The sequence below is a fragment of the Elephas maximus genome, chromosome X (assembly GCF_024166365.1).
Source record: "Elephas maximus indicus isolate mEleMax1 chromosome X, mEleMax1 primary haplotype, whole genome shotgun sequence".
Lineage (NCBI taxonomy): Eukaryota > Metazoa > Chordata > Mammalia > Proboscidea > Elephantidae > Elephas > Elephas maximus.
The window spans coordinates 114,373,005-114,400,721 of NC_064846.1; the positions used below are offsets into that span (position 1 = coordinate 114,373,005).

General features: G+C 38.4%; 1 protein-coding gene across 4 annotated transcripts in view; it reads left to right on the forward strand.

The window, feature by feature from the left end:
- PHF8 (PHD finger protein 8) overlaps positions 1 to 27,717 on the forward strand; it is a 119,932-nt gene that overhangs the window by 53,356 nt on the left and 38,859 nt on the right. For all 4 annotated transcript variants that reach the window (XM_049872589.1, XM_049872588.1, XM_049872587.1 and 1 more), the window contains 5 exons: positions 601 to 704; positions 16,953 to 17,131; positions 17,638 to 17,723; positions 18,243 to 18,376; positions 18,981 to 19,291. In XM_049872589.1, the coding sequence (XP_049728546.1) occupies positions 601 to 704; positions 16,953 to 17,131; positions 17,638 to 17,723; positions 18,243 to 18,376; positions 18,981 to 19,291 (814 nt within the window). The remainder of the gene's footprint in view (positions 1 to 600; positions 705 to 16,952; positions 17,132 to 17,637; positions 17,724 to 18,242; positions 18,377 to 18,980; positions 19,292 to 27,717) is intronic.

A 27,717-nucleotide genomic window follows, 5' to 3' on the forward strand; every position in this document is an offset into this window, starting at 1 on the left:
CCACTCATTTATCAGGCATTTATTGAGACCTTTTCTGTGCTGGGCACTGTGATAGGTACTGTGGATGTAGCCATCAAGAGGCTTACAGGCTATTGAGAAGGACAGGCATAAAAACAAATGAGTTCAGTGAAGTGTTGTGGATGCCACAATCAAGGGCGTGTGTTGGACCCTGAGACGCAGAGGGAGTTAGTTCTGTCTCCTTAGGGAAGATGGTCAGGATCTTTTAGAAAACATGACACTTGAGTTTTGAAATGCTGTGAGGGGGGTGACAATTGAGAACATGATGTATGAGTGTCAGGTTGGAGCCCTTCTCTAGGGTTCTACCAGGCCTTAAGACAGCGGTGCCCTTCATGGGCATCTAAAGATGACCCCCCCACCTATTTTATGGAACATGTTTCACAAGATTGATGGGTTTCCCCTGAGCCAGCCACACAGTCTCAGCCTCTTGATCCTACGATCATTTGGTGGTGGGAGGGTAGCAAAAGACCTTGGTTCAGATGGTTTGACAGATGAATTAACAAGTGAAACAGGAAGGAACTGGCCATCCTGATTCATGTGGGAGTACCAGACAGGTGACAACTGAGCATCCTCCTTCTGCAGTTCAACATCAGTGGCACCTGCTTGAATGACTCAGATGATGACTCGCCAGACTTGGACCTTGATGGGAATGAGAGCCCGCTGGCCCTGTTGATGCCTAATGGCAGGTGAGGTGGGGAGAAAAAGCATAGTGATACTGGGACTGTTGGTGGCAACATACTGTCAAGACAGGGCATGGAATCAGGACCCAGCCTTGGACATGGGTGGGGGAGAGACTGTACTTAGAGAAATACCCAGATATTATCAGATATTATTGCTTTGTTCAGAAAACCATGGTAGGGGGAGAGGTCTGAAATCTAATTAGGGTAACTCTGAGAAAGATCTTATATAAATTATAGAAATGCCTACAAATATTTATATTCATAGCATACTGGTTAAAAGCATTAGATTTTTATATACTCTTTGACCTTGCAATTTGATTTCTAGGAATTTAATTTACAGAAGTCTTTGTACAGTTGTGTAAAGAGAAAAGTCCAGTGTTCATTGCATCATTATTTGTGATAGTAAGTAATTGGAAACATCCAAATGTTCATCAATAATGGTTAGATAAATAAATTACATCTATAGAATAGAATACCATGTAGCTGTTAGAAACAATGAAACAGTTTAATATCTATTGACAAGGAAAGATGTCCAAGATATATTCTTACGTTAAAAAAAAAATCAGGTTGAAAAATATGTAGGAATAGTGCCATTTTTATTTTTAAAAAGGCCTTTGTGCACATATGTATATATGTGTATAAGTGATATAAAGACTTTTTCCTTTATTTTTATTTTTAATTTATTTGAAGAGGTAACATGTTTATGAGGTTAAAAATTCAAAAAAAGTGTGAAAGAGTACACAGTAAAAAATCTTACTTCCACCCCCTTTCCCCAGTTCCCCTCCCCATGGGCAATCAGTGTTAATACTTACCTTCTAGAGATATTTATACACATTTAAGCAAATATATGTGTTACATATTTTATACTTGTCACACCAAACTATTGACAGCAGTTATCTATGGAAAGTAGAATAGAAGAGAGAGGGAATTTTCACTTCAATAGTGTTTGAGTTTTGTACATTGAGCATGTATACTTTTCTTAAAATAGTTTTTAAAAGAATAAAATAAGAGCTGTTCACAAGTGAAAACATGGGCTTGGGAATCATACAACCCTGAGTTTGAATCCCAGCTCTGACATGTCTCTGAGCCTCAGGGTCCTCATCAGATCTATTCTGTAGATAAAACTTACCTTAGGGTTGTTGGAGGATCAAGTGAGATAATATATATAAAGTGCTTATCACAGGACCTCGCACATCATAAATGCTTAATTAGTAGCTCTTATAAATATGATGATGAGATGAAAGATGATAATGATGATGATGGTATGGTTATATGGGAACGACAAGCAGCCAGGTAGGTCATCACAAACCCTGAAATATGTAGGGAGTCAGAGGCAGGGGAAAGCAGTGAGGATTGTCATTTTGATACTCAGGAAACCAGACAGCAGCAGTCAAGAGCCATATAGAGAGTATGAACAATGTAGGAACACAAGTAACAAGGATGCCTTAATAGCCTCTTTGTAGGAAAAGGTTATCTTCAATTCCTAAAGGAGAGAAGAGAAGGGGAAAGGGAGCAAGAGCAGGGCAGATTCTGAAAACAAAAGAGCTACCCTTTGGGTTTGAGAATCCTGTAACTAACGAGTAGGATTAAAAAGGCTGTTGAGTTTTACCTTTGCCATGGTAGGTCTCTTAGACAGGAGAAAATTGAGTTCTAAGGGTCCACCCCACAATGGCTATTGAGGATACAATGAGACACCCCCTCCTTACTTGTGCTGCTTTTACCTGCTGCAGCTGCCAGAGGCTGCTGTAACGTGAACCTAGAGAGTCAAGATATAGAAATATTTACAGATGATATAGCTATGGAGCCATGGTGGTGCAACAGTTAAGTGCTTGGCTATTAACAGAAAGATTGGCAGTTAGAACCCACCCAGCAGCTGCACAAGAGAAAGACCTAGCCATCTGCTTCCATAAAGATTGCAGCCTAAAAAACCCTATGGACAGCTCTACCCTGTCACGTAGGGTCACTATGAGTTGGAATCTACTTGATGGTACCTAACAACAACATATTATAGCTACAGAATATACGTAATTTTATCCATAATAATCCAATGTTTTGGGGGGAATGAGGTGTAGATGAAACAAAATTGACTGTGTGGTAATAATTGCTGAAACTAAACTGGGCGATAAGTACTTGGGAGTTCATTATACTTTTATGATTTGTATGTGCTTGAAATTTTTTATAATCAAAAGTTAATAAGATCCAGCACCCTTTCTTGATAAAAGCTCTTAACAAGATAGGAATAAAAGGAAATTTCCTCAATATGATTAAGGGCATTTATGAAAAACCAACAGACAACATTATACTCAATGGAGAAAGATTGAGAACTTTCCCCTTGAAAATGGGAACAAGACAAGGATGCCCACTCTCCACACTCCTATACAATATTGTACCAGAAGTCCTAGCCAGAGAAATAAGACAAGAAAAAGAAATAAAAATTATCCAAATTAGAAAGGAAGAGGTAAAACTATCCCTCTTCGCAGATGACATGGTCCTATATATAGAAAATCCCAAAGAATTTACTAAAAAGCTAGAACTAATAGAGGAATTTAGCAAAATTGCAGCATATAAGTCAACAAACAAAAAATCAGTTGGGTTTCTATACACCAGCAATAAGAAGTCCAAAAAGGAGATTAAGAGAACAACTCCATTTACAGTAGCATCTGAGATAATAAAATATCTCAGAATAAATTTAACCAGGGATATGAAAGACTTATACAATGAAAATTATAAAATACTAAGAGACTAAAGAAGACCTAAATAGATGGAAAGACATTCCGCGTTCATGGATTGGAAGACTTAATATAGTCAAGATGTCAATACTGCCCAAAGCAATCTACAGATACAATGCAATCCTGATCAAAATTCCAACAGCATTCTTTACAGAAATACAAAAACTAATCCTTAGTTTTATATGGAATGACAAGAGACCCCCAATAGCCAAAGCAATTCTGAAGAAAATCAAAGTAAGAGGCCTCACACTTCCTGACTTCAGAACATAGTGTACAGCTACAATAATCAAAACAGCCTGACACTGTTTTAATGATAGACACATAGACCAATGGAATAGAGTTCAAAATCTAGAAAGAAATACAAACATCTATGGTCAGTTGATTTTTGACAAGGGTACTAAATCCATTCAATGGAGCAGGAATAGTCTCTTCAACAAGTCGTGCTGGCAAAGTGGATTTTCACATGCAGAAAAATGAAACAAGATCCATACCTCACACCATACACAAAAACTAATTCAAAATGGATCAAGGACCCAAATTTAAAATCTAAAACCATAAGGTTCTTAGAAGAAAATATAGGAGTAAAGCTTCAGGACCTAATTTTTTTCAGTAACAGGTTATCAAACATGATAATGAATGCACAAGCAATGGAAAACAAAATTTAAATAACTGGGACCTCATAAAAGTTAAATACTTATGTTCATCAAAAGACTTTATCAAGAGTAAAGAGAAAACCTAGAAACTGGAAAAAATCCTTTGGGAATGATATAACTGTTAAGGGTCTAATATGCAAATTATATAGAAAACTTCTACAATGTAACAACAAAAAGACAACCCAATCAAAAGCTGGGCAAAGAGAGGCAGGGCAAGATGTCAGAGTAAGTACGTGCTCTTGTTTATCCCCCAGCGACTATCTCACTGAACAATGAAAAAAAAATGAGTGCAGACTGAGATCTCAGAACCCTGTAAGGCAGCTAAAGTGTTGGAGAGTTGAGCTGAGTCCAGAAGTGGGGGAGAAAAAGAGTAGGGGCAGCACAGAAGCTGAAAGATTCTAGCCACTGGTGCCTGAAGGACTTGGCTTATTGTGGCCATTTTAGGATGGGGCAGGTAACATCCTGAACAAAGAACATAGGATGGGATCTAAACTAAGGAAGTAGTAGCCCAATTGTTAAGGCGGTGCAGATTGTCTGTGAAAGTTCTCAGGCTGCACACTTGGGAAGGGGCGATTGTAGACCAACGTACTGTGAGTGAGTGTTGTTGTATCTCCCTGAGACCTGAGGTGGACGGGCTCTAAGACCCAAACAAACAGAATAGCCATGTGACACATACTTCAGCCAGGGCAAGAAAAATACTTCAGTAGGCACCACAGAGAAAAACAACTGACTTCCTGCCCACAGGAGGACACACATGGGAGACCCTGTACAGTGGCTTCCATGAGGGAAGGACATAAAGCACTCCCCACCTTTTCCTCAGGAAAGCTGAGCCCCACCACTTAATGTTCTTTCATGTCTGTGGCCAGCGAAAAACCCCCATGCATGTGCATTGAGCTGCAAAGCCTAAGACATCGGAAACCCCACTTATGGGAGTGAAAAAACCAACCACAGGGCTACACATAGGGCCACAGCCAAAACATCAGAAGACATACCAACAAAGTCAGCCATCTCAGGAAAAACCAGAATAAGCACCTAGAGACATAAGCACCCAGATGAATACTGCAGACCAAATTCCTAACCCATTGCCAAAAAAACCTAAGGACAAGAGTGCCCTTAGGAGAAGATAGTGGAGCTAAATCTAACAAGTACAATTCCCTTATAAATCAGAAAATTTAGAAATTAAAATATTAAAAAAGATATAAAAATGTCTCAACTTTAACAAAAATTAGTAAAACAAAATCATAAGAAAAGAAGGACCAATCAAAAGGAGAATATGAAGAGGAAATTTCTCCTATGGAGACCAGCCTAATGGAAAGAATCAGAAAACTTTCAAGACAGTGGTGCTAAATATGGTTTAAAAAAAAGCAAAAAGCTCACAGAAAACTAGTGGAGATCGGGAAACAAATTGAGGAACAAAATAAGAAAATAAGTAAAGTGAAAATATTAAAAAAAAAGAGAATTACTGGAATTGAAGGATAAAGCAACTGAATTAGAAAATGCAAGAGAAACACTCAATAGAATTGAAAAGACAGAAGATCGAATAAGGGAACTAGAAGATGGACTAACTGAAGTTATCAAATCTCAAGAGAAAACAAAGAAAAGCAGACAAAGCCAAATGGAAATGAGATTCAATTAAGAAATCTGACATTGGAATTATTGGAATCCCAAAGCGCTATGGCAATAAAGGCATAGAATTTCCCAAGGGATAATCATAGAGAATTTCTCAGAACTGCACAGAAAACCAAGCCTGCAAATACAGGAAGTTACACAAATGCCAACTAGAAGAAATACAAAAAGATCCACCCTGAGCCATATTCTAATAAAGTTCCTGAAAACCAAAGACAAGGAGAGAATTCTGAAAGCAGCAAGAGTAAAACACAATATGACATCAAGGGTCATTCATAAGAATCAGTGTGATTTCTCCCAAGAAATTCTAGAGGCCAGAAGACATGGGGTGACATACATAAAATATTGAATGAATAGAATTGCCAACCAAGAATTCTTTACCCCTCAAAGGTATCATTCAAAAATGAGGGAGAAATCAAGGTATTCCCAAATAAACAGAAGCTCTGGGAATTTGCCACTGACAATCTCTGAAAATATTACTCAAGGGAATTCTCCAAAGGGAAAGGCAAGAACATTAAACAGTCAAATCTATACTGGGGGAAAAATAAGAGAGAGATCTTGAAAAAAACTCAACAACATGGGCAATCATAAGGACTACGTATAAGACATTTTCAGGGAATGAATTCAATTATTTAATCCTGCAAACAATACAACATCAAGTTAACAAAAACTAAGAACAAAGTAAACCTATCGGATATAACATGTGCAGCGATGTTAAGGGAGACTCACCAACAGAAATGGGGAAGGGAGGAGGAAATCAGGAATAGATTTAATAAGCTAATGTATGTTACCTCGTGTTCATATGATAAATGTTGTCAAAATTATAAATTGTATAATGTAACGTGTGGTAACCACTAAGAAATCAACTAGAAAAAATACACAAGAAAAAATAAAAAAGATTCATCACAAGAAGGTAGCAAAACAGTAACAGAAGAATGAGAATAAAAAGACAAATAATATATGAAACATTCAAAAATCTAGCAAAATGAATACACTTCGTATTCCATAATAACCTCAAATGTAAATGGTCTAAACTTCACATACAAACAGCAGAGAGTGGCAGAATTAATTAAAAAAAACAAAATGATCCATCCTTTAACTGTCTACAAGAAACACGCCTTAGACATAAAGACACAAACAGACCAAAAATAAAAAGGATGGAAAAAAATATCTCATGCAACCAGTAAACAAAAAAGAGCAGAGGTGGCCATACTGATATCAGATAAAATAGACTTTAAATAAAAATCTATTACAAGCGATAAAGAAAGACATTACATAGTAATAAAGGGGTCAATCCAGCATGAAGACATAAAAATTATATATGCACCTAATATCAGTGTTCCAAAATACATGTAACAAATACTAATATGAAAGGAGAAATACACAACTCCAAATAATAGTTGGGGACTTCAGCACACCATTTTCAATTCTGGAAAGAACATATAAACAGAAGATCACTAAGGACACTGAAAACTTTAAAGCCATAAGCCAATTTGAACTAATGGTCATATATAGAACACTCTACCCATTATCTGGAGTCGAACTTTTAGGACCTTCATCTGCTGATGTGGCATGACTCAAAATGAGAAGAAACAGCTGCAAACATCCATTAATAACCGGAACGTGGAATGTACAAAGTATGAATCTAGGAAGATTGGAAGTTGTCAAAAAGGAAATGAATAAACATCAATATCCTAGGCATTAGTAAGCTGAAATGGACTGATATTGGCCATTTCGAATCAGACAGTCATATGGTCTATTATGCCAGGAATGAGAAATTGAAGAGGTATGGCATCACATTCATTGTCGAAAATAACATTTCAAGATCTATCCTGAAGTACAACGCTGTCAGTGATAGGGTAATGTCCATATGCTTACAAGGAAGACCAGTTAATACAACTATTATTCAAATTTACACATCAATCACTAGTGCCAAAGATGAAGAAATTGAAGATTTTTACCAACTTCTGCAGTCTGAAATGGCTCAAACATGCCATCAGGATGCATTGATAATTACTGGTGATTGGAATGTGAAAGTTGAAAACAAAGAAGGATCAGTATTTGGAAAATATGTCTTGGTGATAGAAACGATGCCAGAGATCACATGATAGAATTTTGCGAGACCAGTGACTTACTCATGGCAAACACCTTTTCTCAACAATATAAATGGTGACTCTACATGTGGACCTTGCCAGATGGAGTACACAGGAATCAAATAGGCTACATCTGTGGAAATGACAATGGAGAAGCTCAATATCATCAGTCAGAACAAGGTCAGGGGCATACTGCAAAACAGACCATCAATTGCTCATGCAAATTCAAGTTAAAGCTGAAGAAAATTAGATCAAGTCCACGAGAGCCAAAATATGACCTTGAGTATATCCTACCTGAATTTAGAGACTATCTCAGGAATAGATTTGAGGCATTGAACAGTAATGACCAAAGACCAGACAAGTTGTGGAATGACATAAAGGACATAATACACAAGGAAAGCAAGAGGTCATTAAAAAGACAGGAGAGAAAGGATGGACCAAAATGGATGTCAGAAGAGACTTTGAAAGTTGCTCTTGAATGTAGAGTAGCTACAGCGAAAGGAAGAAATGATGAAGTAAATGAGCTGAGCCGAAGATTTCAAGGGGCACCTCGAGAAGACAAAGTATTATAATGACATGTGCAAAGGACCTGTAGTTAGAAAACCAAAAGGGTAGAACACACTCAACATTTCCCAGGCTTAAAGAACCGAAGAAAAAATTCAAGCCTCAAGTTGCAATATTGAAGGATTCTATGGGGAAAATACTAAACGATGCAAGAAACATCAAAAGAAGATGGAAGGAATACACAGAGTCACTGTACCAAAAAGAATTGGTCAACATTCAAGCTGCGCTGAAGGGAATGGTGAAAAACAAGTCTGCAGGAATTGACGGGATACCAATTGAGATGTTTCAACAACTGGATGCAGCGCTAGAGGTGCTCACTCATCCGTGCCAAGAAATTTTGAGGGTAGCTACCTGGCCAACTGAATGGAAGAAATCCACATTTCTGCCCATTCCAAAGAAAGGTGATCCAACAGAATGCGGAAATTATTGAACAATATAATTAATATCACACACAAGTAAAATTATGCTGAAAACCATTCAAAAGAGACAGGGAACTGCCAGAAATTCAAGCCAAATTCAGAAGAGGACGTGGAATGAGGAATAACATTGTCGACGTCAGGTTCATCCTGGCTAAAAGCGGAGAATACCAGAAAAATGTTTACCTGTGTTTCATTGACTATGCAAAGGCATTTGTGATCATAACAAATTATGGATGACATTGTGGAGAATGGGAATCTGGAACACTTAATTGTGCTCATGAGGAATCTGTACATGGATCAAGAGGCAGTTGTTGGAACAGAACAAGGGAATACTGCATGGTTGAAAGTCAGGAAAGGTGTTCATCAGGGTTGTACCCTGTCACCATACTTATTCAATCTGTATCCTGAGCAAATAATCCAAGAAGCTGAACTATATGAAGAAGAACGGGGCATCAGGATTGGAGGAAGACTCATTAACAACCTGTGTTATGCAGATGATAAACTAGAGGGTTAGCGAAAAAGATGAAGACCCTCAAAGAGATGGATTGACTCAATGGCTGCAATGATGGACTCAAGTATAACAGTGGCTGAGGATGGCAGAGGACTGGGCAGTGTTTTGTTCTTTTGTATATAGTGTGGCTATGAGTCAGAACAGACTCAACGGCACCAAACAACAACACCCATCATCAGAGCGACACACATTTTTCTGCAGCACACATGGATCATTTTCTAGAATAGACCATATGCTAGAACACAAAACAAGTCTCAAGATATTAAAAAAGATTGAAATCTTACAAAGTGTCTTCTTTGACCAGAATGGTATGAAGCTAGAAGTCAACAACGGGAAAAAATAACTACATGGGATCTATGTAACACACTACTAAAAAACTACTGTGGTGATATAACAATACATAGACCAATGTAAGAGAATTGAGAGTCCAGAAATAAACCCATACATTTGTGGTCAACTGATTTTTGACAATGGTGCTAACTCCATTTGATGGGGAAAGAAGAGTCTCTTCGATAAATGATGTTGGGAAAATTGGATTTCTGCCTGCAGAAAAATGAAATAGGACCCATGCTTCACACCATACACAAAAACAAACTCAAAGGGATTGAGGACCTAAATGTGCAAACTAAAACCATAAAATCCCTCAAAGAAAATGCAGGGGCAAAGCTGTCAGGCCTAGCTTTTAACAATGGATTGTCTCATAATAACAAAAGCACAATCAGCAAAATGTAAAATAAATGGGACCTTGTAAAAATTAAAAAGTTTTGTTCATCAAAAGATTTTACAAAAAAATGAAAAGACAAACTACTGACTTGGAGAATATCTTCAGAAACCATCTCTCCAATAAAAATCTAATAATCAAAATATATATAAATTTTTGACAACTTGACAACGAAAAGACAAGTAACCCCATCATAAAATGGGCAAAGGACATGAACAGACATTTCACCCAAAGAGGACATTCAGATGGCCACCAGTAACATGAAAAGATGCTCAACATCATTAGCCATCAGAGAGATGCAAATCAAAATTATGATGAGATACCGTCGCTATGAATCGGAATTGACTCAATGACAACAGGCTTTTTTGGTTTAGGATGGCTAAGATTTAAAAAAAGAAAATAAGAAATGTTCGTGAAGATGTGGGGAAATTGAAACCATTATTCATTGCTGGTGGTAATGTAAAATGGTACAGACCTTGAAAACTGTGTGGTGGTTTCTCAAAAAACTAGAAGTAGTAACTACTGTATAGCCCAGCAATTCCACTCCTAGGTATGTACCCAAAAGACTCGAAAGCAAAGACTCAGACAGAGAGACTTGTACACCAATGTTTATTGCAGCACTATTCACAATAGCCAAAAAGTAGATACAACCTAAATGCCTATCAGCAGATGAATGGATAAACAAAATGTGGTATATATGTACAATGGAATGCTACTCAGCCAGTAGGAGACTTGACGTCTTGATACATTCTACAATATGGGTGGAGCTTGAGTGAAATAAGTCAATCACAAAAGGTCGAGTATTGTATGATCTCACTTATAAAAAGACAAGAAAAGCCAAATGTATAAAGACCAAGGTTTATTAGTAGTGACCAGGGCTGAGAGGGAGGGGGAAAGGAGGGGTTAATGGGGATGGAATAATTGCATTGATTAAGGTTAAGGTTGCACAGCTGGTTATTGTAATTGCTGTCAGTAAGTTGTACACCTGTAAAAAGTTGAATTGGCAAAGTTGTGCGGTACAGTTACAACAACTACTAAAAAAAGAGTAGCTGCTGAGGCTGCTTATGTACAACCAAATACTTCATGGAATTTGGCTTCTTAGTTTCGAGTTTTATGGTCATGGTTTCATAGGACTTCCCGGTTAATTGGCCTAATAACATGTTTAGTGCTTCCGTTCTATCTCCTAATTTGTTGTGTAATGTCCAAAACACAACAGTTGGTCTCTCTTTGCCTGGAGCAACAGCGGAGAGTCAGGAATGGGAAGAGGAATTGTCTCCATGAACAGCTACCTCCTTTTTCATGATACTAGAAGAACTGGATGGTGCCCAGCTACCATTACTGAACATTTTGATCAAAGATTCCAGAACAGAATCCTGATCAAAAGGGGAAGTGCAGAACAGAATTTTAAATTCTCATGGACTCCAGACTTGCTGGAGCCATGGAGGACAGACGAACCCTTGAAACTATTGCCCTAAGATTACCTTTAAACCTTCAACCAGAGATATCCCCTGAAGTCTTCTTAAAACTGAACAATAGTTTAGCTTAACTAGTAAAGAATGTCTGCCTGGAGCATAGTGCTCTTTTAAGAACTATCTACATGGGATCAAATTGACAACAGCAACTGAAAAGATTAGCTAGGAACTTTAGGGGGCAGTGAGTTTATGTAAATTGGGGAGGAACAACTCAGAAGGAGGGTTAGAATGGTTATACAACTTGAATTTAATCAGTGTTACTGAATTGTTCATGTAGAAACTGTTGAATTGTATGTTTTACTGTGTATATTGGCAAGCACAACAACAACAAAATAAATAAAATTAAAAAAAAAGAAAAATGAGTTCCCAAAACATTTTGGAACATGCATATACCTGTTAGTCATTATACTGAGCAAAATAAGTCACAAAAAAAATTGTATGTTCTCAGTTTTATACTGAGCAAAATAAGTCACAAAAAATATTGTATGTTCTCAGTTTTATACTGAGCAAAATAAGTCACAAAAAAATATTGTATGTTCTCAGTTTTATGAAATGACATGAACAAGTAAATATACAGAAACTAATGTTCATTAGTGATTATCAGGGATGGGAGAATGGGGAATGGGGATATTCACTTTCTAGATTTACTTGTTATTTTTGGTGATGAGAAAGGTTACACCAAATGAGGTTGAAGTGTACACAGCTTGATGAAGGTAAATGATGTCACTAAAAAGTACACGATAAAAAAGGACTTATTGGTAATTACTGTGGCATATATAATTTAGAAACGACAGCAAAAACAACCAGAAATACATGTGCTGATATGTATGTATGTAGGCATATACGTGTTTAGGTATGTATATATGTGTATGTATATAGGCATATGCATGTATGTGAATGTATGTACATATATTTATATATATAATAAAGCATATAGGGGGCACGGTTATGCATACTTCTTAGACATATCCAAACACCTCGCAGAATTGAATTTTCTAGGTTTGAAGGATTAGGACCATAGTTTCTTGGGACATCTCGGTCAATTGATATAATATAGTACATAAAATTATGTTCTACATCCTAGGTTGGTGAGTAGTGTCTGGGGTCTTAAAAGCCTGCAAGTGGCTGTCTAGTTAGAGGTCTCTGCTGGTCAGAAGCAAAAGAGAAAGAAGGAAACCAAAGACACAAAAAAGAAACTAGTCTATAGGACAAATAGTCTGCATGAACCAAGGCCTCATTTACTCTGAGACTAGAAGAACTGGATGGTGCCAGCAACCAATACTGACTGTTCTGATCAGGGCCACAATAGCTGGACCCTGATAGAATGGAAATAAAATGTGGAACAGAGCCTCAAATTTGAAAAAAGAAAACCAGGCCTACTGGACTGGTTGAGACTGGAGGACTCCTCTAGATTATTTTCCTGATATACTCTTCAAACTTTACATACATTAATTAGTAAACAGCTAGGATAGATTCTGACACAAAGCAGGTGTGCAATAAATGGTAGCTATTTATACACTGATGGTGTTATTATCTTCATTTTACTGATGTGGAAACTGAGTCCCAGAGAACTTAATTATTAAGATTAGTTACCATTGGCTACTTGCCATATGTCAGACCCTGCATTAGCTCATTTAACCCTCCCAACAACCTTATGGGGTAGAAAGCAGCCATTTCTTTCTTTTTTGTTTTAATTTTTATTGTGCTTTAAATGAAAGGTTACTAATCAAGTCAATCTCTCATACAAAAATTTATATACACCTTGCTATGTATTCCTAGTTGCTCTCCCCTTACTAAGACACCGCTCTCCTTCTCTCCACCCTCTATTTTCATGTCCATTCAGCCAGCTTCTGTTCCCCTCTGCCTTCTCATCTCCCCTCCAGACAGGAGCTGCCCGCATAGTCTCATGTGTCTACTTGATCCAAGAAGCTCACTCTCACCACTGTCATTTTCTATCCTATAGGCCAGTCCAATCCTGTCTGAAGAGCTGGCTTTGGGAATGGTTCCAGTCTTGGGCTAACAGAAGGTCTGGGGACCATGACTTCCGGGGTCCTTCTAGTCTCAGTCAGACCATTAAGTCTGGTCTTTTTATGAGAATTTGAGGTCTGCATCCCACTGCTTTCCTGCTCCCTCAGGGGTTCTCTGTTGTGTTCCCTGTCAGGGCAGTCATCAGTTGTAGCCAGGCACCATCTAGTTCTTCTGGTCTTAGGCTGATGTAGTCTCTGGTTTATGTGGCCTTTCCTGTCTCTTGGGCTCATAATTACCTTGTGTCCTTGGTGTTCTTCATTCTCCTTTGCTCCAGGTGGGTTGAGACCAATTGATGCATCTTAGATGGCCGCTCGCTAGCGTTTAAGACCCCAGACACCACTCTCCAAAGTGGGATGCAGAATGTTTTCTTAATATATTTTATTATGTCAATTGACCTAGATGTCCCCTAAACTGTGGTCCCCAAAACCCCACCGCTGCTACGCTGGCCTTCGAAGCATTCAGTTTATTCAGGAAACTGCTTTTGGTTTAGTCCAGTTCTGCTGACCTCTCCTGTATTGTGTCTTTCCCTTCACCTAAAATAGTTCTTGTCTTCTATCTAGTGAATACCCCTCTCCCTCCCTCCCTCCCCACTCTTGTAACCATCAAAGAATATTTTCTTCTCTGTTTAAACTATTTGTGGAGTTCTTATAATAGTGGTCTCCTACAAGAAAACAGGCCATTTCAATGACAATTTGCTGAAAGTAATTCCCCATTTGCTGAATGTATCAAATATACTTATTTACCAAAAACTTTTTCCTTTTTAACTGTTTATAATATTTATTTCAGCAGTTTGTACTGGTTAGTATTGCTTACCATGTGTAACAGGATTGTTTAAGTGACTTTTGAGGGTTTTTTTTTTTTACTCTCTTTATTCTTTTAACGAAGGAACTCTGGCATCACAGTGGTTAAGTGCTTGGCTGCTAACCAAAAGGTCAGTGGTTTGAATCTACCAGCTGCTCCGCAGGAGAAAGTTGTGGCAGTCTGCTTCCGTAAAAATTTACAGCCTTGGAAACCCTATGGGGCAATTCTACTCTGTCCTATAGAGTTGTTATGAATTGGGATCAACTCGATGGCAGTGGGTTTGGGTTTTATTCTTTTAACAGCTTTCTTGAGGTATAATTTACATACCATAAAATTAATCCATTTTAAGTATACAATTAAATGACTTTTAGTAAATTTACAGAATTTTGCAACTACCGCCAATTTTGGAACATTTCTGTCACCCAGAAAAACTCCCTTGTGCCCATTTCCAGTCCTCATTCTCATCTTCAGCCACAGGCAACTCTTTTTTTTTTTTTGGTACTTTAGATGAAGGTTTACAGAACACACTAGCTTCTGATTAAGCAGTACACCTATTATTTCATGACTTTGGTTAACAACCCCGTGACATGTCAATACTCTCCCTTCTTGACCTTGGGTTCCCTATTACCAGCTTTCCTGTCCCCTCCTGCCTTCTAGTCCTTGCCCCTTGTCTGTTGTGCCCCTTTGGTCTCATTTTGTTTTATGGGCCTGTGTAATCTTTGGCTGAAGGGTGAACCTCAAGAGTGACTTCATTTCTGAGCTAAAAGGGTATCCGGGGGCCATACTCTCAGGGTTTCTCCAGCCTCTGTCAGGCCAGTAAGCGTGATCTTTTTTTTTTTGTGAGTTAGAACTTTGTTCTACATTTTTCTCCAGCTCTGTCCAGGACCCTCTTTTGTGACCCTGTCAGAGCAGTCAGTGGTAGTAGCCACGTATCATCTAGTTGTGCTGGACTCAGTCTGGTGAAGGGTGTGGCTCTGCTAGTCCTTTGGACTAATCTTTCCCTTGTATCTTTAGTTTTCTTCATTCTCCCTTGCTCCTGAAGGGGTGAGACCAGTGGCGTATCCTAGATGTCCTCTCATAGGCGTTTAAGACCCAGAGGTTTCTCACCAAAGTAGAATGTAGAACATTTTCTTTATAAACTATATTATGCCAGTTGAGCTAGATGTTCCCTGAGACCATGGTCCCCACAGCCCTCAGCCCAGTAATTCAGTCCCTCAGGGAGTTTGGATGTGTCCCTGGAGCTTTCATGACCTTGACTTGTACAAGTCAGGCACAGGCAACTATTAAACCTATTTTCTGCCTCTATAAATTTGCCTTTTCTGGACATTTCATATAAATGGGATCATATATGTGTCTGGCTTCTGTCACTTATCGTAATGTTTTTGAGGCTTATCCATGATATAGCATGTATCAGTAGTTTTTTTCCTCTTTATCGCTTGATAGTTTTCCATTGCATGGATTATCATTTTATTTATCCATTTATCAGTTGATGGTCATTTGGATTGATTCCATTTTTTTACTTTTACGTGTAAGTTGCTGTGAACATACTCATACATATAGGTTTTTGTTTCTCACCTAGTAGTAAAATTGTTGGGTCATATGGTAACTCTATCGTTAACTTTTTAAGAAATTATCAAACTTTTTCCCAAGTGGCTATACCATTTTTACATTCTCACCAACAGTGTATGAATGTTTCCATATATTAGTCAACACTGTTATTGTCTGTCTTTTTAATTATAGCCATTCTAGTAGATATAAAGTGGTATCTCATTGTGCTTTTGATTTGCATTTCCCTGATAAGTAATGAAGTTGAGCATCTTTTCATGTGATTATTCACCATTTATATATCATCTTTGGAGAAATGTCTATTCAGACCTTTGTCCATTTTTTTTAGTTTTGTTGCTTGTCTTATTATTAAATTGTAAGGGCTCTTAAATATCCTGGGTACACATCCTTAACCAGATATATGATTTGCAAATACATTCTCCCAGTTTGTGGCTTGTCTTTTCATTTTCTTAATGGTGTCTTTTGAAGCACAAAAGTTTTGAATTTGGCCTAATCCCAGGCCACAAGGATTTTGTCCTATGTTTTCTTCTAGAAGTTTCGTATTTTCAGCTTTTATATTTAGATGCGTGATCCATTTTGAGTTAATTTTTATGTATGGTATGAAGTGAGGGCCCACATTAATTTCTTTGTATGTGGATATCCAGTTGTTTCAGTACCATATGTTGCAAAGACCATCCTTTCCCCACTGAATTGTCTTGGCACCTTTTTCAAAAATCAATTGATCATAAGTTTTAAGGGTTTATTTCTAGATGCCTAGCTCTGTTTTTATTGATCTATATGTCTGTCCTTACGCCAATATCACACTGCTTTGATAACTGTAGCTTTATAGTAAGTTTTAAAATTGGGTAGTGTAAGCCCTCCAACTTTTGTTCTTTTTTCAAAATTGTTTTGGCTAGGCTAGGTCCTTTGCATGTCCATGTACATTTTAGAATCAGCTCATCAATTTCTACTAAAAAGCCAGGTGGAGTTTCATAGGAATTACATTGAATCTGTAAGTCAGTTTGGGGAGAACTGTCATCTTAACAGTATTGAGTGTGACTTTTTTTATGTTCTCCTTCCTTTTCTCCCCAGTACCAAGAGGGTGAAGAGCTTATCCAAGTCTCGGCGAGCCAAGATCGCAAAGAAAACACATAAAGCTAGACTGGTGACAGAACAGGTGATGGAGGATGAATTTGACTTGGATTCAGAAGATGAACTGCAGATTGACGAAAGATTAGGAAAGGAGAAGACGACCCTGATAATTAGACCAAGTGTGTCTCTTCCTTCTCTTTCCTTCCCTGCCCATTTCACATTTGTTTTGGGCGCCCTTGTTACTCTTAAGACCTTAGGCCTGGGCTTGATTTACCAGGCTCTGTAGGCCTCTGAAGGAGCATTGGTGGTGCAGTGGTTAAAGCACTCTGCTGCCAACCATAAAAGGTCAGCAGTTTGAACCCACCAGTTGGTCCACAGGAGAAAGATGTAGCAGTCTGCTTCTGTAAAGATTACAGCCTTGGAAACCTTGGGGCAGTTCTCCTCTGTCCTGTAGGGTTGCTATGAGTCGGAATCAACAGTAGTGGGTTTTGTTTTGGGGTTTTTTGGTAGGCCACTACCATTTCCTTTATTCTACAGATTTATTTATAAGCTTATCTCTGGCCTTCCAAAATGAGTCATCTGTGGTTATTACTTCTAGGAAAGATAGTCTTATTTTCTTTCCCCTGGATGTTTGGCTCAAATCCTAATCTTAGCTTCATAACAAGTGTATTCCGTTGTTTTCTAGAGTTTCCTCGGAAGTTGCCCCGTGCGAAGCCTTGCTCTGACCCCAACCGAGTTCGTGAACCAGGAGAAGTTGAGTTTGACATTGAGGTAAGAGCCTGTTTTATGTCTAGCCTTCTGCTCATTCTGGTCACAGAGACAGAAGGCAGATTGTCATTCTTGTTAGAAGAAAAAGAAACATTCTATGCATTCAATTCCTAAAATATTTATTAAGGGAAGGATTATGTCCTGAATGCTGCTAAGCATATAAATAGATTACAATTTAGTTGAAATATTTTTAAAATCCTTTAATATGGAGTAGAATAAAAGGCAGTATGATGTAACAGAAAGAGTATCAGTATTGGAGCTGTGTGACCTTACACAAATTATTTAACCTCACTGAACCTCGGTTTCCTCCTCTGTGAAGTGGGAACTATAATATCTACCTTACAAAGATGCTATGGAGATTAAAATGAAAAGATGAAAGAAGAATGGATATTCTGCTGAGTACTTGCTCTATATACTTGTTGCTCAGAAGCTATTAGTAACACAAGTGAAACTGTCAGCCCTGTATTGAGGACTTACCAGACTAATCCTGAGCAGCTGAGGTGATATTCTCTCTCCCAACAGGAGGACTATACAACAGATGAGGACATGGTAGTAGGGGTTGAAGGCAAGCTTGGGAATGGGACTGGAGCTGGTGGAATTCTTGATCTGCTCAAGGCCAGCAGGCAGGTGGGGGGACCTGACTATGCTGTTCTCACGTGAGTACTGGCTTTGATCTCCCCTTTCTGGGCCATCAGACAGCAACTGCTACCCCTCAAGGGCTAGGTCAGTCAGTCAGTCATTTAAAGTGACAAAGAATTACCTGGGACATTTGGGCTAAAAGAATAAAGTATACACAAAGCCTGTCCTGAGGAACTTAATATTTGACATTGATAGAATATACAGATTTCTTATAACCTGAGGAGTTTTAGGGGGAATTTTGGGTACTTTGGAAGTTGGAAGAGGGGCTAGAAGAGTCATGAAAGGGAGAACTGAGCCTTTTCTGAGTATTGATTAAAAAAAAGGAAAGAATGCAGCATGGGTGAACAAGGTACTGAGTCAGAGCCAAGGGCTTCAGCTCACACCTTTCTTTTTGCCATCTTCTCTGCTCTCTATGGAGAGGCTAAAGGCAAGAAGGACTGGCTTTTTGATGAAAACAATCTTCGATACAGCCTTGATCCTTTAGCTTGATTTTTCACCTTGGATGATTCTCCCCTTCTTCCTCCCACCCTGACCCTTGAAGCTGTTGTCCATCTTCCCTGACTATTCTAATGACTGGTTTCCTTTGAAACTCCCTCAGTGTTTCTCCTCTCTCCCTTACAGTGAGGCCCCTGCCTCTCCCAGCACTCAGGAGGCCATCCAGGGCATGCTGTGCATGGCCAACCTGCAGTCCTCATCATCCTCACCAGCTACCTCCAGCCTGCAAGCCTGGTGGACCGGGGGGCAGGACCGAAGCAGTGGGAGCTCCAGCAGTGGGCTGGGCACGGTGTCTAACAGTCCTGCTTCCCAGCGCACCCCAGGAAAGAGGCCCATCAAGCGGCCAGCATACTGGAGAACCGAGAGCGAGGAGGAGGAGAACGCCAGTCTGGATGAACAGGACAGCTTGGGAGCATGCTTCAAGGATGCAGAGTATAGTAAGGGCAGCTGGGCCCTTGGGTCCAGGCCAGGAGGGCCCCCCCAGTCCCAATTTCAATCTCAAACCCCAAGAGAGTCCAGACTGTAGTGAGCAAAGGCCTGGCCTTAAGCCTGATGCTTAGTTTCTCTGACCCATATTTTCTTTTTTTTATCATGGTAAAATATATATAACAAAACAAGCTATATTTTCTTAATCTGTAAAATGGGGATGTTTCACAGGTTGATGTTCTTACAGATTACCTGGCATGTTCTTGCAGAACACCTGGCACAGTGCCTTGCGCATTGGAGGCCCTCAAGTAATGGTAGCTGTTATAATTAGCTATCGTCTATTTTTAGCATTGTCCAACCTTCACTGCTAGTGTCTCTTTCTTCCCTCTTGCCTGTTTTACCTTTATCCCCTATATCGTTTGTATTCTGTGTCAGCAGTTCATGCCTTGCAGAGGTTTATAATCTTTCAGTGGATATTTTACATTTAAGAGGTAACTCTTTTTTAAGCTAAGATTTACCACCAATGATAAATTTACTATCAATGATATATAAAGCACATTTTTCTGTAGTGCCAACGACTTTAATGTAGATTTTTTAGATATTATTTTTAAAAATTGTACAAATATGAATAAATGCTCATTGACCAAAATTAGAACAGAGAAAGCAAAAATTCCCTTTGATGGTACACCCTTCCCCCTGCGAGCCCACAGATAACCTTTGTTATCAGTTTGGTGCATACCTTTCATTTTCATTTATTGTGTTTACACACATACACACAGAGTTTTGTTTAGTGTGTATTGTTTTACAACTCGCTAGGGTATCTTTTAGCATCAGTACATAGAGATCTACCTGCTATATGGTATTCTATATCATAGATGTACCGTCATATATGCAACTATTCCCTACTGATTGATGTTCAGGTTTTTTCTGATTTTTTACTGTTACTAACAATAGTGAGTCGGAATAGACTCGACGGCACTGGGTGGTGGGTTTTAACAATACTGTAGTGAAAATTCTTGTAAATAACCTTTTGTGTGCCAATTAATATTTAGGGTAGACATACTTGCTGGGTTGAAGGGTATAAAAAAGAAAGCATGAAGGGTATGCACGAGATAAATATTAATAAGAAAAAAGATAGTGCCAAATTCCCCTCCAAAGGGGCCAGTATATGAGCAGTGTATGAGAATACATGTTTCCCTACAGCCTTTCCAGCAGTGGATATTATCAGCCTTTTTAGTTTTTGCCAATCCAACGGGCAAAAAATGGTGTCTCAATTTTGTTTTATGTTTATTGGCTATTCTTTGGGGCCCTGGTAGCGCAACGATTAAGTGTTTGGCTGCTAATCAAAAGGTTGACAGTTCGAATCCACCTGCCACTCCTTGGAAACCCTATGGGGCAGTTCTGCTCTGTCCTATATGGTCACTATGAGTCAGAATTGACTCAACGGCAATGGGTTTTGGCTATTCTTTATTCCTTTCCTGTGACTTACCTAGTTCAGTCTTTCATCCATTTTTCTGTTGCTATGTTTGTTTTTCTAATTGATTTATAGGAGTTCTTTTTTTTTTTAAATATATTCCAGATTTGTTGGAGTGTTTTTCGTATATCCTGCATATGTTAAAAAATAATTTATTTTAGTCTGTTGTTCATATTTTATTTATGGTATCTTTGAGCATGTAGATTTCAATTTTTAATATTTCTTGTATTTTATGTCTTCTTTAAACTCGTCTACTTATGTTTTCACCTAAAACCTATATAAGATTTAAAATTTTAGCTCTTTATCTGAAGTTAAGTTTTATGAATTATGGAAGGTAAGAATCTAACTTTATTTTTTTCCCATATGAATAGTCATTTATACCAGCACCATTTATTTAACTAGTTCATTCATCATTATCCTGATTTCAAGTTCCACCTTTGTCATAACCTAAATTCCCATATATATGTGGACTTGTTTTTCTATTCTGTGCCCAGTTCTGTCCCTTAGTAGCTATGTGACCTTGGGCAAGTTAGTTAACCTCTCTATGCCTCTCTGTGATAATAGAACCTACCTTATAAGTTGTTGTGAAGATTAAATGATTTAACATGTGTAATGTACTTTTTTTTTTAATGTACTTAGAACAGTACACAGCACATGGCAAATGTCACATGGTAAATGTTATATATTATTAATATTTTTCTGTTCCATAAATTAATTTGTTCCTGTGGCAGTACCATGTAGGTGAGTTAAGATAGGCTTTGGTTGAGGTAGGGCAGATCCCTTCTGCAGGACTTGCTTTGAACTTGAGCAGAGTACAGCTACTCAGCAAACCCATCATTTCTGGGCTAATCTGTGATTGATCTTTAGTGACCTTCCAAGTTCTCCTGGCCACCCACCCCACCATCAATAGCCAATCACATCATTCTATAGCCAAGACACCTGTACCTGGTTTAATCAGTCCCTTTAGAGCAAACAGCTCACTCATCTTCTGCTTCCCTCTCCCCCTGCCTCCTTTGCCCAGCAACACTGGAAAGGCAATTTAACAATGAGAGACCTCCCTACTTGTTCTTAGTTTCCCAAATTTTCTAGAATATTATTGAGCTTTTTCTCTTCAGGTTGTCAAATTCAGTGAAAAATTAGGATTTTTTTATTGGGATTGCATGGCATTTGTAGATTAATTCATGGAGAATGAAATCTTTTCATCAGAAGCCTTTCTGCTATAATGGAATGTATGCAGAGGCTCGCTATGAGTCAGAATCTACTCCATGGCAATGGATTATGCATTCCTGGAAAACCTCACATTCTTCAAATGTACATGCTAAAAATAATAGGGCTTGCAAGAAAAAGAGGTTTAGGGACTGTTATTTGTTAAATATTTTGTACTTGTCCTACCAAACTATTAACAACGGTTATCTCTGGAAAGTAGGATAGGTTTTGAAGCCAAAACACTGACCCAAATAATGACAGTCCTAATAATAATCCTTGCCCAGTTAGAGCCCATTCCCGTTTGCACCCAGCATCCTTTGTAGCCTTAAACCTTGGAATGCAGCTTACCACTCTCAGATATAGATCCTTGAGGGCATTTGCTTAAAATAAATACCAGCTTCATCAAATTAAAATCTGATTCAGGGCCTAGTCGTCATCATTTTTTTTTTATTTTTGTTGTGCTTTAAGTGAAAGTTTACAAATCAAGTCAGTCTCTCATACAAAATTTTATATGCACCTTGCTATATACTCCTATGGAAATCCTGGTGGCATAGTGGTTAAATGCTATGGATACTAACCAAAAGGTCGGCAGTTCGAATCCGCCAGGCGCTCTTCGGAAACTCTATGGGGCAGTTCTACTCTGTCCTGTAGGGTCGCTATGAGTCAGAATTGACTCGACGGCAGTGGGTTTGGTTTGGGTTATATACTCCTAATTGCTCTCCCCCTAATGAGAACAGCACACTCCTTCCCTTCACTCTCTCTTTTCGTGTCCATTCAGCCAGCTTCTGACCCCCTCCAACCTCTCATCACCCCTCCAGACAGGAGATGCCAACATAGTCTCATGTGTCTACTTGATCCAAGAAGCTCATTCTTCACCAGTATCATTTTCTATCCCATTGTCCAGTCTAATCCCTGTCTGAAGACTTGGCTGTGGGAATAGTTCTAGTCTTGGGCTAACAGAAGGCCAAGGGACCGTGACCACGGGAGTGCTTCTAGTCTCAGTCAGACCGTTAAGTCTGGTCTTTTTACAAGAATTTGGGGTCTCCATCCCACTGCTCTCCTGCTCCCTCAGGGGTTCTCTGTCGTGTTCCCTGTCAGGGCAGCCATCAGTTGTAGCTGGGCACCATCTAGATCTTCTGGTCTCAGGTTGATATAGTCTCTGGTTTATGTGGCCCTTTCTGTCTCCTGGGCTCATAATTACCTTGTGTCTTTGGTGTTCTACATTCTCCTTTGCTCCAGGTGGGCTGAGACCAGGTGATGCATCTTAGATGGCTGCTTGCTAATGTTTAAGACCCCAGACGCCACTCTTCAAAGTGGGATGCAGAATGTTTTCTTAATAAATTTTATTATGCCAGTTGACATAGGTGTTCCCCGAATCATGAGCCCCAAACCCCTGCCCCTGCTATACTGGCCTTCAAAGCATTCAGTATATTCAGGAAACTTTGCTTTTGGTTTAGTCCAGTTGTGCTGACCACTTCTGTACTGAGTGTTGTCTTTCCCTTCACCTAAAATACTTTATATCTGCTGTCTAATTAGTGAAAAACCCTCTCCCTCCCTCCCTCCCTTCCCTGTCTCGTAACCATCAAAGAATATTTTCTTCTCTGTTGAAACTATTTCTCAAGTTCTTATGATAGTGGTCTTATACAATTTTTGTCCTTTTGCCACTGACTAATTTCACTCAGCATAATGCCTTCCAGGAAACCCTGGTGGCATAGCAGGTAAGTGCTACGGCTGCTAACCAGAGTCGGCAGTTCAAATCCGCCAGGCGCTCCTTGGAAACTCTGTGGGGCAGTTCTGCTTTGTCCTACAGGGTCGCTATGAGTTGGAATCGACTTGACAGCACTGGGTTTGGTTTGGGTTTTTTGGTAATGCCTTCCAGATTCCTCCATGTTATGAAATGTTTCACAGATTCATCACTGTTCTTTATCAATGTGTAGTATTCCATCGTCTGAATATATCATAATTTAATTATCCATTCACCCATTGGTGGGCACCTTGGTTGCATCCACCTTTTTGCTATTGTAAACAGTGCTGCAGTGAACATGGGTGTGCATATATCTGTTCGTGTAAAGGCTCTTATTTCTCTAGGATATATTCCAAGGAGGGGGATTGCTGGATCCTATGGTAGTTCTATTTCTAGCTTAAGGAAGCGCCAAATCGATTTCCAAAGTGGTTATACCATTTTACATTTCCACCAGCAGTGTATAAGTGTTCCAGTCTCTCCACAACCTCTCCAACATTTATTATTTTGTGTTTTTTGGATTAATGCCAGCCTTGTTAGGGTGAGATGGAATCTCATTGTAGTTTTGATTTGCATTTCTCTAATGACTAATGATCGTGAGCATTTCCTCATGTATTTCTTAGCGGCCTGAATGTCTCCTTTAGTGAAGTTCGTATCCTTTGCCCATTTTTTAATTGGGTTATTTGTCTTTTTGTGGTTGAGTTTTAGCAGAATCACATAGGTTTTAGAAATCAGGTGATGATCGGAAATGTCATAGCTGAAAACCTTTCCAGTCTGTAGGTAGTCTTTTTAGTCTTTTGGTGAAGTCTTTGGATGAGCATAGGTGTTTGATTTTTAGGAGCTCCCAGTTATCTAGTTTTTCTTCCACATTCTTTATAATGTTTTTTATATTCTTTATGCCATGTATTAGGGCTCCTAACGTTGTCCCTATTTTTTCTTGCATGATCTTTATCGTTTTATATTTTATATTTTGGTCTTTGATCCATTTCGAGTTAGTTTTTGTGCATGGACTGAGGTATGGGTCTTGTTTCATTTTTTTTGCAGATGGATATCCACTTATGCCAGCACCATTTGTTAAAAAGATTGTCTTTTCCCCATTTAACTGTTTTGGGGCCTTTGTCAAATATCAACTGCTCATATGTGGATGGATTTATGTTTGGATTCTCAATTCTGTTCCATTGGTCCATGTATCTGTTGTTGTACCAGTACCAGGCTGTTTTGACTACTGTGGTGGTATAACCTAAACCCAGTGCCCTCGAGTCAATTTGTGGTGGTATAATAGTTTTTAAAATCAGGTAGAGTGAGGCCTCCTACTTTGTTTTTCTTTTTCAGTAATGTTTTAATTATTCGGGGCCTCTTTCCCTTCCATATGATGTTGGTGATTTGTTTCTCCATCTCATTAAAAAATGCCATTGGAATTTCGATTGGAATTGCATTGTATCTATAAATGGCTTTTGGTAGAATAGACATTTTTACAATGTTAAGTCTTCCTATCCATGAGCAAGGTATGTTTTTCCACTTATGTAGGTCTCTTTTGGTTTCTTGCAGTAGTGTTTTGTAGTTTTCTTTGTGTAAGGCTTTTACATCTCTGTTAAGAGTTATTCGTAAGTATTTTATCTTCTTGGGGGGCTACTGTAAATGGTATCGATTTGGTGATTTTCTCTTCGATGTTCTTTTTGTTGGTATAGAGGAATCCAACTGATTTTTGTGTGTTATCTTGTATCCTGATACTCTGCTGAACCCTTCTGTTAGCTTCAGTAGTTTTCTTGAGGATTCCTTATGGTTTTCTGTGTATCAAATCATGTCATCTGGAAATAGAGATACTCTTACTTCTTCCTTGCCAATCTGGATGCCCTTTATTTCTTTATCTAGTCTGATTGCTCTGGCTAGGACCTCCAGCACAATGTTGAAGAAGAGTGATAAAGGGCATCCTTGCCTGATTCCCGATCTCAATGGGAATGCTTTCATGCTGTCTCCATTTAAGGTGCTTTTGGCTGTTGGCTTTGTACAAATGCCCTTTATTATGTTGAGGTATTTTCCTTGTATTCCTATTTTGCTGAGAGTTTTTAGCATCAATGAGTGTAGAACTTTGTCAAAAGCCTTTTCTGCCTCAATTGATAAAATTATTTGATTCTTGTCTTTTGTTTTATTTATCTGGTGGATTACATTAATTGTTTACCTGATGGTGAACCATCCCTGCATACCTGGTATGAATCCAACTTGGTCATGCTGAATTATTTTTTTTTGATATGGTGTTGAATTGCGTTGGCTAGAATTTTGTTGAAGATTTTTGTGTCTACATTCACAAGGGATATAGGTCTATAATTTTCTTTTCATGTGTTGTCTTTACCTGGTTTTGGTATCAGGGAGATGGTGGCTTCATATAACGAGTTCGGTAATATTCTGTCCTTTTCTATGCTCTGAAATACCTTTAGTAGTAGTGGTGTTAACTCTTCTCTGAAAGTTTGGTAGAACTCTGTAGTGAAACCTTCTGGATCAGGGTTTTTTTTTTGTTGGGAGCTTTTTGATCACCTTTTCAATCTCTTCTTTTGTTGTGGGTCTGTTTAGTTGTTTTACCTATGTGTTAATTTAGGTAGGTAGTGTGTTTCTAGGAATTCATCCATTTCTTCTAGGTTTTCAAATTTGTTTGAGTATAGTTTTTCCTAGTAATCTGATATGATACTTTTAATTTCAGCTGGGTCTGTTGTAATATCACCCCTCTCATTTCTTATTCGGGTTATTTGCTTCCTCTCCTGTTTTTCTTGCGTGAGTTTGGGCAGTGGTTTATCAATTTTGTTGATTTTTCTCAAAAAACCAGCTTTTGGTCTTGTTAATTCTTTCAGTTGTTTTTCTGTTTTCTATTTCATTTTTTTTTTCAACTCTAATTTTTATTATTTGTTTTCTTCTGGTGCCTGTGGGTTTCTTTTGTTGCTCTCTTTCTATTTGTACAAGTTATAGGGATAATTCTTTGATTTTGGCCGTTCTTTTTGGATGTATGCATTTATTGATATAAGTTGACCTCTGAGCACTGCTTTAGCTGTGTCCCAAAGGTTCTGATAGGAAATGTTTTCATTCTCATGGGATTCTTTGAATTTCTTTATTCCATCCTTAACGTCTTCTATAATCCAGTCTTTTTTGAGCAGGGTATTGTTCAGTTTCAAAGTGTTTGATTTCTTTTCCTTGCTATTCCTGTTATTGATTTCCAGTTTTATGGGCTTATGGTCAGAAAAGTTGCTTTGTAATATTTCAATGTTTTGGATTTTGCTAAGGCTTGCTTTATGACTTAATATGTGGTCTATTCTAGAGAGTGTTCCATGTGCACTAGAAAAGAAAGTATACTTGGTTGCTTTTTGGTGGCATGTTCTGTGTATGTCTATGAGGTCAAGTTGGTTGATTGTGGCATTTAAATCTTCGTGTCTTTATTGAGCTTCTTTCTGGATGTCCTGTGCTTCACCCAAAGTGGTGTGTTGAAGTCTCCTACTATTATCGTGGAGCTGTCTATCTCACTTTTCAGTGCTGATACAGCTTGTTTTATGTATCTTGCAGCCCTGTCAATGGGTTCATAAATATTTAATATGGTTATATCTTCTTGGTGTATTGTCCTTTTAATCATTTTATAGTGTTCTTCCATATCCTTTCCGTTGGATTTAACTTTAAAGTCTATTTTGTCAGAAACTAATATTGCTACTCCTGCTCTTTTTTGATTGTTGTTTGCTTGATATATTTTTTTTCCATCCTTTGAGTTTTAGTTTGTTTGTGTCTCTAAGTCTAAGGTGTGTCTCTTGTAGGCAGCAATTAGTCGGATCATGTTTCTTTATCCAGTATGAGACTCTCTGTCTCTTTATTGGTGCATTTAGGCCATTTACATTCAGGGTTTTTATGAGTTTAGTGCTATCATTTTGATGTCTTTTTTTGTGTGTTTTTGACAGTTTCTTTTTCCCACTTGATTTTATATGCTGAGTAGATTTTCCTTCTATATTGTCCTTTCCTCATATTTGTTGTTGTTGATTTTTTTT